Genomic DNA, 13,347 nt, shown 5'->3' on the forward strand with positions numbered 1-13,347 from the left:
CCTGGCCAATCAGGGCCTTTCATTCTGGACTTTTACTCACAAGGAAACCCTGGCGCCCCTACCCTTGGATTTCTCCATTGCGTCCCACTGTTCACTGTCTCAGATTCATCTCTCAACTGTGGCTGCAGAATAAGGCCATGCAACCTGCCGACCCCCCGCCCTGCCCCACCCTGAGAGTGCACCTGTCCACCTATTGACCGTCTGATTTATGGAGATCTGCACAGTCCTCACTCATTGGCAAAATATGTCTCTTTGTGTTTGTTAGTCATCGATACTGACTCACAGTGACCCTTGTGACAGAGTACAGCTGTCCCCATAAGGGTTTCCTGGGTGGTGCTTGTGACTAAAGCAGATTACCAGGAATTATCTCCCAAGGAGCCACTGGGCAGGTGGGTCCCAAGTGCCAACCATTCAGTTAGTAGATGAGCACCAGGGCACCTTACATGGGGCTAGTCCTTCTGGTCCCAAGGTTCCAGGGCAGTGGTCAAAAAGAGATTTAACCATTCTTTTATCCCAGGGAGAGTAGCTGAGTGAGTCAGAGACTGGCACCCTTCAACCCTCAGCTCCTAGTGGATGCTCGACAATTCTGATGGATTAGCACATCATGTCAGAGGAGCCCTGGTGGCACAGTGGTGACTTTTTGAACTGCGAACTGCAAGGTTGGCAGTTCAAAACCACCAACTGATCTGTGGGGGAAAGATGAGGCTTTCTACTCCTGTAAAGAATTAGTGTCACAGTGTCAGAAACCCAGGGTCACTATGAGTTGGGATCTACTTGATAGCGTAGAATGAGTTTAAGCCCATCATGTTAACTCACCTTTAATAATGCCAAGAATCAAGGACCCAGGGAAGAAAGAGGTGACTGTCGGCTACTGTCAAATTCTGTCTTATAGGGTCCCCGTAAGTTCAGAATGGGTCCCTATGGGGTATCTATAGGGTCCTTATGAGTCAGTTCTCTGTCCTACAGGGTCCGTGAGTCAGAGTGGATTTGATGGGCATGGGTTAGGGTTTACCAAGATTAACCATCTCTAAGAGCCAGTATCTCTCAAAAGCACGTAACATTCTAACTAACCTGCCATAGTCTCTTCATGTTATCTGAGAAGAATCGCTGAGTAGACAGACATATTACTGCGAATTGAAACTTCAGTACGCTTTTCCAGTTACCAGCTCACTTGACCGGCCCAGCTCGTTGTAAGGTCGCCAGGGGAGGGTAGGAGAGAGAGGATGATGATCCTCATTATTGAGCCGGTTGGTAGGGCTAGGTAGCACGCAGGACCAGGGACCGAGCCCGGTTACTTTTGCTCTTTCTCGATCCTGGTGGCTCTGCTCACAGACCGTGGAGGTAGCTGCCGCCACCCTCCCATTCACCCAAGAGTCAGCCCTCCTCAGTATAAACGTCCTAACCTTTGAGTGGAAGGACCAGGGACCCAGGGACAGGCGGACAACTTTGGGCAGGCAGCTTTTAGGGAACTGTCAGGAAACTAGAGACTTGGTGGTGGTGGAGGGAGGCGCAGCAGGGAAAGTGGGTCCCAGCTAATCAGGCAGCTTTTCATTTTGCTGATCCCAAACCTACTCCACAGTCCACTACCACCCTCACCCCCCAAGTCCGAAGCTGGCCCACGGGGACGCCGGGCGGGGCTGCGGTCCCAGGCGGCGCGGTCAGCTCCAGCGGCAGTTCAAAGCGCAGGGGGCGCGTCCGCCGCGAAGCCGGGAATGTCCGGCCGCGTAAAGCGCTCGCCGGCTCTTTTGTTCCCCAGACCGGGCCTCCGGGGAGAGGGGTGGGGGGAGGGGGCCGAGTGGGGAGGAAGGGGGACGGCGGGCGGGGCGAGGAGGGCGGGGCGGGCGGCGGGCGCTGCAAGTGCGGAGCGCGCACCTCGGGCGAGGCTGACAGATCGCCGCGCTGGGTGCAAGATGGCGCAAGCGGCGCTCCCCCTGCGCCCCCGGCGCGCCTAGGCTGGCATGCGGCCCCAGCCCCCCGCCGCCCGGGCTCGGCCCCGGCCCGGGCCCCGACCCCGGCCCCGGCGCCGGCCTCGCGGGACGCTGTGAGCCGCGAGAGGCCCCGGAGCCGCGCGTCGCCGAGCCGAGCAGACCGAGAGCCCATGGCTGCGCCGCGCGCCGCACCCCCGCGCCGCCCGCCCGCGCCGCGCCGGTCCCGGCTCCCGCTGCTGCTGCTGCTGCTGCTGCCGCTGCTGCCCGCACCGAGCCACGGTGAGCGCCGAGCCCACCCCGCCCCACCGGGAGGGAGCCCGCGGGCGCCAGGGCGGCGGACCCGGGCGGGAGGACGTGGCCACGGGCCGGAGGCACCCGCGGGACGGCGCGGAGCCCGCGGACGGGACGTCGAGGCCGGGGGCGGGGCTGGGTGCTTGGGGACGGACCCCCCGCCGGGAGACACGCGCTCTGTCCCGGCGGCCGAGAACTCGACCGCGGGCGCGGGCTGCGGCGAAGTAGGAGCTAGGGGCGGGCGGGCTCCGGGGAGAAGGGGTCGCTAGCGCAGGGAGGTCCTAGGATGCGCAGAGACGGGTGCTGAGCACCCAGGCGCCCGCGGCGGCGGCCGAAACCGAGGGGAACTGGAGAGCCATGCTCCCAGCCTGCGATGGGAGGAGAGAGCTGGGGAGAGCGAGAAGGAAGAGCCTGGGCGGGCTGTGTGTCGGGCGCGTACGGACCCTGGGAGAATCCGCCCACCCGCAGAATGCCCATCTGCCCCCGCCCTGCCGGGGAAGAGCATCCCCGCCTCTGGAGGCTCTGGCACCAAGACCCCTGTTACCTCAATGGCTTTAGTGATCCGAGTCTTTAACGGGGGAGGGGGGGAGGCGTGTAGACAAATTTAGTTGTCCCTTTCCCACCCCAAGTTCTCAGCCGACCCTCGCCCGGTCCATATTCCCTCCGCTCCCCCTCTATCTCCCGGAGAAGCAGGGAGTCACGACACCCCCACCCTTGCACTGAGAAACTTTATCTCCGCCCCCCACCCCATAGCCATACCAGGGGTACATTGAAGACGCTCGGAAATGCAGGCTATGGGGGAATAGGGAGGAATTTTAAACGGTTAAATTAAATTAAATGCTCAGTTAAAGTAGCGGAGTAACCAGGCGCTCAGCTGCTGACCCTCAAGTGTCTTGAAATATCACATCTCCTTGAAGAGATATTTAGAATCCCCAGCCCCTAACGTTTGTTGTATTTGCTAAAAGCACGGTCCCACTTTCAACCACACTGGGCAAAGGAAACGCCTTCCCTCTAGACTTGCTTTTCTCCACATCCCTGCATGCACGACCCCCTCTCCCCTAGCCACCTGAGGGCGCTGGTCTCCCGGGGAGCGCCCCACCCTGGGGACTGCTCTTCTGCTCTCTCTGTGGACAGGGGTCTGCTGCCCTGCGCCCCTTCAGGCAGGAGGCCTCTTTCCTCCAGGGGCGAAGTTGTAACCCATCTGGTAAGAAGTTTGCTGGAGAGTTGGAATCATGCTTGTCCATTCTATCACACTTCTTTTTTATTGTTTGTTTTTTAAACATTTTATCAGGGGCTCATACAACTCTTATCATAATCCATACATATACATACATCAATTGTATAAAGCACATCCGTACATTCTTTTCCCTAATCATTTTCAAAGCATTTGCTCTCCACTTAAGCCCTTTGCATCAGGTCCTCTTTTTTTTCCCCCTCCCTCCCTCCCCTTTCCCCCTCCCTCATGAGCCCTTGATAATTTATAGATTGTTATTTTGTCATATCTTTCCCTATCCGGAGTCTCCCTTTCCCCCCTTCTCTGCTGTCCATCTCCCAGGGAGGAGGTCTCATGTGGATCCTTGTAATCAGTTCCCCCTTCCCAACCCACTCACCCTCCACTCTCCCAGCATCGCCCCTCACACCCCTTGTCCTGAAGGTATCGTCCACCCTGGATTCCCTGTGCCTCCAGCCCTCATATGTACCAGTGTACAGCCTCTGCCCTATCCAGTCCTGCAAGGTAGAATTCGGATCATGGTAGTTGGAGGGAGGAAGCATCCAGGATCTGGGGAAAGCTGTGTTCTTCATCGGTACTACATCGCACCCTGACTGACCCATCTCCTCTCCTAAACCCCTCTATGAGGGGATCTCCAGTGGCCGACAAATGGGTCCTGGGTCTCCACTCTGCACTTCCCCCTTCCCCCTCCATTCACTATGGTGTGTGTGTGTGTGTGTGTATATATATATATATATATATATATATTTGCATGATGCCTTATACCTGGTCCCTTTGGCACCTCGTGATCGCACAGGCTGGTGTGCTTCTTCCATGTGGGCTTTATTGCTTCTGAGCTAGATGCCGCTTGTTCACCTTCAAGCCTTTAAGACCCCAGACACTATTTCTTTCGTCTATCATACTTCTGATCCTCATTTTCCTAGATACTCCCCCTCCACTTCCTCCAGCTCATCTCTCTTCAGCAGGAGAGAGGAAGTCGCTGGGATAAAGGTTCTAGGAACTTCTGTTCTTCCCAATCTGCCAGAACTCTGAGTTGGGCTTGGGTATCCTCCTCTCTCTCTCGAACAAAGGCTAAAAAGGACCGTCACCCCAGCTTCCTGCCAGGAGAGGGGCAGGGCTGCAACCCGGCCTGCACTGCTGTGTGTATTGAGCCCATCCACCCTGCTCTCTGCCAGCAAAAAGAAGCAATGACGCATTACTCTCTCACTGTATATGGGTTCAGAACTTTCAGCTTTTCATAGTGCCTTCTTAACCACAATTGACACCCCTAAGCCACGGATGTTGTTCCCGAGGACTGGAGAGCCAGGATGAGTTCCATACTTTATCCGAGATCGCTAAAGGCTGAAAGGCTGGGAGACTTCGGGGCCTAACCAGAGTGACACAGAGGTGGCAGCGGCTGTGTTCGATTCAGTCTTCTTTGAGGTCCCAGATTTGCGACTACTAACCGTGAGACCCTGAGCAAGCCTCTTAGCAGCTCTGGGCTGCAGTTTCCTTCCCTGCAAAAGAGAGAATGGTGGAGAGGACATTCATTTCTCTGAGATGGGCTGATGGTAAAATGCAGTGCTGTGTGGGATGGCACTTTGCCGAGTTCCGCATGTTCTAGGAGTCCCGTGGACGCTTCGAGTTGCTGGGCGGAGCACACGGTTAATACGCTTGATTACTAACCCAGAGGTTGAGAGTCTGAGTACACCCAGAGGCTTCTCTGAAGACCTGGTGACCTACTGCCAACACAATCGATCATTGTCAACCCTCCTCCTGCGGAGCACACCTTTAGTCTAATGCACAAATGCACACAGGGTTGCCATGAACTGGAGACGAGCTGGATGGAGTACACAGATCCAGAACTTGGACTCCCCTGTGTGTGTGCAGTTCTTCCTGCTGCTCACTTCCCACTGACCTCTTTCTTTCCCATCCCCCCCCACCCCCCAACGCAGGTCTTGGCCATGCTGCCGAACTGGCGTTTACTGTGGAACCAAGCGATGATGTTGCGGTGCCCGGGCAGCCCCTGGTGCTGGGCTGCAAGGTCCAGGGGACCCCTCCAGTGCGAATTACCTGGAGGAAGAATGGGGTGGAGCTGCCAGAAAGCAGCCACTCCGCCCTGCTGACCAATGGGTCCTTGGTGATCCGACACTTCCGGCTGGATCGGGGAGGCAGCCCTTCAGATGAGGGTGACTACGAGTGTGTGGCTCAGAACCGCTTTGGGCTGGTCATCAGCCGGAAGGCTCGCCTCCAGGCTGCAAGTAAGTGGGCATTCCCTCACTTTCTCGGCACATAAGCCAGGCTGGTAGTCTGGGGTCTACTGGGGTCTACTGGGGTCCCCAGGGCAAGGGGTAGGAGAGCAGTCCCATCTTAGGCAGCTTTCTGGAGGACTGATTTCTCAAGCACATGTCAGTGATTTGTGGCAGTGAAATGATATCTGCTTATTTACCTGGTTGGAATGCGACTCAACAAGAAGAGCTGAAGGCTTTGCGGGAGACAGGGGTGAAGAGAAGGAGGCCGGCGCCTGCTGGCAGGCTTTCCCCAGTGCTGGCTCAGCGTGTCTTGGTTTCTATAAGCTGTCTTATCTGTGGTGAGCATCCTAGCCCACTGAGTGTGATTCTTGTGTTTAAGGATAAACAACTGTCATACTCTGTAGATGCCTGCCTTAAGCCATTGTTGAAGAGTAGCTTTCATCCCATGTAATGCTCATTTTATGTGCTGATTTTCAAACCTAATCCTTGGCAGCCCCCGCATGAGACGCAGGCCATCTCCCGTGGGTTTCCAAGGGCAGACAGACATCGTTACCGCAGCAGACAGTCACATCTCAAGCAGCGCGACTGCTCAGTTCAGACTGCCGACCCTACTGCCTAGCAGTTGACTGGGCCATCAGGGCTCACTTCGGGTAGATCTGGCCTCCTTGTCCCATAAAGGCATCCCTGGGTGGTACAGACCGTGAATGCACATGATGACTAATCAGACACCTGGAGGTTTGAGTGTACTTCGAGGTACCTCCGAAGAAAGGCCTGGTGCTCTAGTTCTGAAACATCAGCCATTGAAAACCCCACGGAGCAAATTTTACTCTCATGTGAACGTAGTTTCCATGAGTTGAAAGGGACTCGATTAGCAACTGTTTCTTGTTTGTTTTAAAAACCCTAATGGCAGCAACTAATAACAACAACTATGAGTAAGTTCTGTAGTCTAAAATAATTTTGTTGGCATACACTTTACATGTCCTATAGCTTAATCATTCAATCTTTACATGTCCTACAACTGAATCAGTCATATTAAGAAGAGTTGTACGATCAATTTCAGACCATTTCCTTCTCGTGCTCACAGCTGTTAACTCCCCATCCCCCACCACCCCTGCCATACCCCGAGGCAGTTGTTTTTATTTTGTTTTCCTGGGCAGTTGTTAATGCAGTTACTGTCTCGATAGATGTACCTATCCAGGATTACATGTACAGAAAATCATACATGACACAACAGGAAGCAAACAGACAGAACACCATCAACTAGAGAAAACGTAGAATAACCTCAATCGAAAAGGAAGCAGAAAATAGGGAAAACTGAATGATATAGAATGGGTCCAAAAGGAGAAGAAAGGATGCGGTATTATATTGTGACCTGACTGCATCTGCCACACCCCGGAACTGTGCTCGGAGGGGGTTCACTGGAGGCTTAGACCCTATGCGAACCCTGCAAATGGATTTGGGGACTCCATACTTTAAAATAAGGCTAGTAGAGTAATTAATCTGACTGATGGCGTCACTCCTGCTCACCTTCAAACTGAGGTGCCTTTTTGAATGGGGGAGGGGAGGCCAAACACCAGAGGTTCAGTCTAGAATTGCACTTGGCTTGCGCACAGGGACCCCAGTGGTCGTGGGGATGAAGATACCGTGGCTGTGCTTGACGGCCCTGCCTTGAAACAGTTCTGGTGTTCCCCTGGCTGTCGTCCGTGTGTCTTCGGAAGTGGCAGGCGGGGGAGGGTGGAGGAGCTTGGTTGAGACAGGGCGAGTAGAAAGCAGTTCTGGCCAGTGCGCTCTGGTCCATATCTCTATACCCTTGGGATGAGAGAGGCAGTTAAAGAGACTGCTGTAAGACTGTTTTGTTGACAGTCCTGTTAAACTTTCCAACTCAGAGTGACCCTATAGGGCAGGAGAGCTGCTCAGGGACATTTGTTTCCCAGGCTGCACATCTGTATGGGCGCAGGAAGCCTCGTCTTTCTCCCTCAGAGCTGCCCATGGTTTCAAACTGCTGCCCTTTGGGTTAGCAGCCTGCTCCCTCTCCAGGGCTCTTTGATTAGTAATTTCAGCTCACTTGTGTCAAGCATTTGCTGTGTGCTGGGCACCCTGCCTGAGTCCCGGACGTGAATTGCTTCATTCCATTGTCTTGTTGCCCCTGGGAGGGAGGGACTTGTAGATGCTGGGTGCTGTGGAGCGGGATTTTGAGCGTGACCATGTAGAACTGGCCCCTGCGGTTTTCTTGGCGGCCCTGTTCCCCAGAGCTCATGGCCAAGGAGCAGTGGGTGGCTTCCAACTGCAACCTCTGGATGGCTGCTGAGTGCTAAGCAGTTGTGTCACCGAGGCTCCCTTTAACAGATGAGAAAACGGAGGCTTCAGGTGGCTTCAGTGACGCTCTGGTCATCAGAGGAACTGGGAATGCAGTCTGAGCAGTAGGTCTTCCCCTCCCAATTCCCGTGGCACACCGCCTCTTTCCCGTCTGATGGATGGACGGACGGACGGGCGGTCGGGTTTCTTCCTGGCGCTGATGGTGTTTGTACAGTGCCTCTAAATGGCTGGTGAGTGATGAATTGTCCCCCTCGATAGGTTTAAGATGCCCCTTTGTTTGAAGGAAGGCTGATCCAGGCCTCCATATGGGGCTCGCCGGGAGGCAGCCCTAGACTTTGTGACCAAATTGCTCTGGCTCAGCCACCCCTTCCACCCCAGCCTGGAGACACTGCAGTGGCAGGCTGAGCCGCCTTGAGCAGATGGCTGGGGGTGAGGAGGAGAAGGATGCAGGGATGGCACCTGAGAAAGACTTTTCGGATGGGGGACATGTGTCCTTTCAGGGAGAAGCCCCTCCCTCCCCCCTGCCTGGCCTGTGAGGGATATGAGGTCCCTCTGAGACCTCCTTAGCGCCAGACACATGGGAGATAGCTCTGGGCCAAGTGTAAATGTGCTTCTCTATAAATGGCAATGCCATCCCTTAAAGGAAAAGTCTGAGAATCTGGAGCACCAAGAAGAAAGTCCAGTGGGTATTGACTTGGGAGGGGCTGGTGGGTGGGGTCAGCCTGGTTCACGCTGGAGACAGCTGGGCGCTCTGTGGCTCAGGACATCCCTCTCCTTCCTCCCCAAGGCCAGGTGAGCACAGGGTCATGCTGGCCGCTGTGGGGGTGGAGCCCTCTTTCTCACTTCACAGGCTGCTGGACATCGCCAAAGTTGGTCAGCTGCCCGGGCCTACTCCTTCAGCAAGAATGCCCTGCCCGTGTGCGCAAAGCACTGCAGATACGTGACACAGGGGTAGGCCTTTCTGAAAAAATATGAGGGACCCTCTGGAGCCCCCTGCTCTGTAGGGGCTGATGGGAAGCATGTTAACCCCCCCCCAAAGATCCACAGATACACAATTCACTCAGTGGATAACCCAGTGAAGTAGATGGGGGCCCAGGTGTGAGCGCAGAGGGGGTGGTCAGCTGGGGCCCTGGAGTTCCCAGATGCCTATGTCAGGAAATGCCCATCTCCCTGAACCCCAGTGGACTCAGATGCTGACCAGGAGAATTAGTCTGATTAGGGCTAAACCACGGACTGCTTCTCTGGGGGCTTCACTTTTCAGCCTCTCCCTTTTTGATGGAGCTGCTCAGAGTTGTACGTAGGTACTTTGGGGCCTTCTGTCTCCTGTGCTGTATGTAGTTCTGCACACATGGAGTGTGGTGCTTAGAACTGAGCCACATGTTCCTGCGTGAAGAGACCCTGAACGAGTTAACCTCTGGATGGCCCAGGTTCCTCATCGGGGACATGTACCCCATCTTGTAGGGCGGCTGTGAGGATGGACACACCGGCACACACGGGAGAACCGCAGTCACAGGAGCTTGGACGGCATTCTTAACTTCCAGGTGCTTTCACCAATACTCCGTTTCCTCTGGCTCATCACCAGCAAAGGAAGCGCCAGCCCCCCAGCACTGCACCTCATGGGGTTCATTCAGGGAAATCTACCAGGAGTGAAATTGTTGGAGCCAGATGACAATTGTTCTCACTCCTTCCTGGAAGGCCTGGGGACTCGTGCTAAAGCTGGGGGGCCTGGGAAACCCCTGTCATCCCGCTGGAAGGGTTCTAGGTTGGCACATGGGTCACCTGCCCTGTGGGAGCATGTGCACTGACTGACTCACACCTGTTGAGGTCTGTGTTACCTACGTGACTATAGAGTTAGGTAACTCATAGGAGGGGGATGATGCGGGGCCTCACTCCCAGCTCCACCTCTGTCCTCGGGGTCTGGCTCCCAGCTATCTTCTTTAGGTCCCAGTCCTGTCCCTCATTCTCTGGCCTTGGGGCTTGGTCTCAGGCGCCATGGAGAGTCATGAGCCACGTGACTGAGGTCGCTCAGGCATCTCAGATGTACCCATACCTGTACCCCCTGGGAATCCTGATGAAGTTCATGTTTTCAGTTGGCTGAGGCCAGTGCCTAGGATTCTGCATGTCTAACAAATGCACAGGGGATGCTGCTGATGCTGGTCCACAGGACATGCGATGAGAAACAAGAGGCCGAAGGAGAGGCCACTCCCATGCCATGTTCTCTGGTGTGACCTCACAGTGAAATCCACAAAACATGGGCTTCAAGGCCAGAGGACGTGGGTCGGAACCCAAGCTCTGCCACTCATTGGTCATGTGCGCTTAGCACGAGTACTTAACCTCTTGAGCCTCTGTGCCCTCACCTGAGCAGCTGGGCACAGTAATCCTATCAACCTCTTAGGGCTATTGGAGAATTCAGTGAGGTCATATAAGCTCCCCGTATAGGTCTTGGCAGAGCTTCAAACTTGTTCCTTCTGGCTTGGCCCCTGATGAGAATGGGCTTTTCTGTCCTCAATATATTGAGGCAGAATCTACACTTTAACCGGAGCCCCATGCGTACCTATGAGTCACCTGGGGTCCAGGAGCACGCTTGCTCTTATCTGTTATTTCAGTGCTGGATGTTGGTTAGTGGCACAGATCAGCAGTTCAAAACCACCAGCCACTTCACCTCGCGAGAAAGATGGGGCTTTCTGCTCCTGTAAAGAGATACTGTCTCAGAAACGCACGGGGGCAGTTCTACCCTGTCCTATAGGGTCACTGTGGGTTGACATCACCTTGATGGCAGTAATTTTGGGTGATGTCCAGCCTATCTTGATTAAAAAAGAGCTAGGAATGGCTCCCCCTCCCATTCTACGCCCCCCTCCCCCCCAACCCCCGCCCACACACGCACCAGGGCCATCCTGGGGCCATCCCGACTGCAGACCTAACAGGGGTTCTGAGTTGTGGGCTTTGGAGGCCAACAGAGCTGGACTTGGTGGTCTTGGGTTCTGGCTCCACCATGAGACCATGGGCAAGTTCCGATGCCTCTCTGAGCTTAAGTTGCTTCATCTTTGTTTGCTTTTTTTGCAATTAAATAAAAATTTATTAAGCACATGAGTACACATCTCTGCATGTGACATGCAAAGTAAATGCAATACCCAGCAAACAACTCCAGTTATGCAGAGATGGAGTATTTTTGTATGTGTTGGATTCTTTATTTATTTTTACTAAATACTTTTAGTGGGGGCTCTTACATTTCTTATCACAATCCATACATTCATCCAGTGTGTCAAACATATTTGTACATGTTTCCATCATCATTTTCAAAGCATTTTCCTTCTATTTGAGCCCATAGTATTAGCTCCTCATTTTCCCCACTCCCTCCCATGCCTCCCTCCCTAACAAACCCTTGATAAGTTATAGATTATTATTTTCATATCTTACATCATCCTGTGTCACCCTTCACCCACTTTTCTGTTGTTCATTCCCCTGGGAGGGGGTTATATGTTGATCCTTGTGGTCGATTCCCCCCTTTCGTCCCCCACCCTCCCCTAATCCTCCTGGTATCTCTACTCTCATTGTTGACCCTGAGGGGTTTATCTGTCCTGCATTCCCTGTGTTTCGGGTTCTTATGTGTAGCAGTGTGCACATTCTGGTCTAATATGCTTTGTAGGTAGAATTGAGGTCATGATAGTGGGGTGAAGGAAGAATTAAAGAACTAGAGGAAAGTTGTGTGTTTTGTTGGTGCTATACTGCACCCTGACTGGGTCATCTCTTCCTTGTGACCCTTCTGTGAGGGGATGCCCAATTGTCTACAGATGGGCTTTGGGTCTCCACTCCTTGCCCCCCAGTCACATTGGTATGATTTTGTTTAGGGTCTTAGACACCTGATACTTTACCCCATTGATACCTCATGAACACACAGGCTGGTGCGCTTCCTCCACGTGGGCTGAGATCTCAGCTAGATGGCCGCTTGCTTAGCAGTTGCTTCATCTTTAAATTGAATAAATACTGCTTAGCAGGAGGGAGCGTTGTGTGGTGCACTTATGACAATGTGTGCAAAGAGCTTACTTGGCATGTTGGGGGCACATAAAACGTGTTCCTTCCCCTACCTGGCTGATGGAGCTGGTATCACTGAAGTCGACACATGAAAAACACAGAATCGGCCAATGTTGTGTTAATTGTATTCTTACAGCAACAAAAATTAACTGCTGTTATCCGGGCAGGTAACAGAGGTGAGGAAGGTTTTGTTTGGAGTTTGTCTAAGGTATGGTGATGATGCTCGGGAAGGGACCCTGGAGGCACATGGTAGGGGCTAAGCTGCTAACTCAGAGGTTGGCAGTTCAAAGCTCCCCGGTGGTTCCAACAAGGGAGGAAGACCTTGTGTTGCAGGAAGGATAGTCCAGGAAGCACCCCCGAGGCACGGGGGCTCACTGTGAGCAGAAATCGACTTGTCTGCACACAGCCACCTCCCTCCCTTTCTGGCGTGTTGGGTGCTGGGCCACTAACTGAGGTGGAGAGGCAGGAGACGCCTTTCACCGTGCCCCGCTGCCTTCTTCCAGGATCCCGATCTGTGGGCTAGAGCTGCTAAGGGGAAGCACAACTTCCATGGGAGGTTTCGGTGCATTTCTAAAAACAAAGCCAAAAAACATGTCACTGCCATCGAGTCGAGTCTGACTCATAGCAACCCTATAGGACAGGGTTAAACTGCCTCTGTGGAATTCTGAGACTAATGCTTTACGGAAGTAGAAAGCCTCATCTTTCTCCCAGGGAGCAGCTGGTGGTTTTGCCCTCCTTCAGTGTATCTCTCTCCCTGGCAGAGAGGCAATGCTGACTCATGGCAACCCCCTGAGCATTTCTGAGACTGCAACTGGAGTGGAAAGCCCAGTCTTTCTCCCGCAGAGCTGCTGATGGTTTCAAACTGCCGACCATGCAGATCTTAACCCAATTCATAACCACTATACCACCAGGGCTCAGTGTGTTTAGAGGACCCTAAATGCACAGAAAATGTATAGGACAGTGAGTTGTGGGGGAGGTGACTCCTGGCACAGCAGCTGGTAGCCCGGAGGCCTCTGTCACCTGCAGGTTGTGTGCTCAGATTTAGTGAGTTGAGCCTAAATGCTTTTCTTCTCCCTAAAGATGCTCAGCTGAGGTGACCCTGGGGAAGCCCCCCCGTTCATGGTCCCCCAAACACACGTGTTTTCCCTCCTCCTGCTCCTCCCTCTCCTGCCGTGCAGGAGCCGCAGGCAGCGGACGTGGCACTACCACCGGGAGAAAGCAGCTGTGCCCAAGCCTTCGCACATGGCAGGAGCTCAAGGGTCAGCCCGCCCGGTGAGGGGTGCAAAGAGGTGACATTCAAACCCTTGTGCTTTCCAGT

At 54.0% G+C, this 13,347-nt stretch overlaps 1 protein-coding gene across 1 annotated transcript in view; it reads left to right on the plus strand.

Annotated features, from left to right (window-relative positions):
• Positions 1-2,098: 2,098 nt before the first annotated feature.
• Positions 2,099-13,347, plus strand: part of IGDCC3 (immunoglobulin superfamily DCC subclass member 3) — a 44,428-nt gene continuing 33,179 nt past the window's right edge. Inside the window, exons 1-2 of the mRNA XM_075535567.1 lie at positions 2,099-2,207; positions 5,385-5,690. Coding sequence (XP_075391682.1) covers positions 2,099-2,207; positions 5,385-5,690 — 415 coding nt within the window. The remainder of the gene's footprint in view (positions 2,208-5,384; positions 5,691-13,347) is intronic.

The sequence above is a fragment of the Tenrec ecaudatus genome, chromosome 17, assembly GCF_050624435.1.
Source record: "Tenrec ecaudatus isolate mTenEca1 chromosome 17, mTenEca1.hap1, whole genome shotgun sequence".
Taxonomy (NCBI): domain Eukaryota; kingdom Metazoa; phylum Chordata; class Mammalia; order Afrosoricida; family Tenrecidae; genus Tenrec; species Tenrec ecaudatus.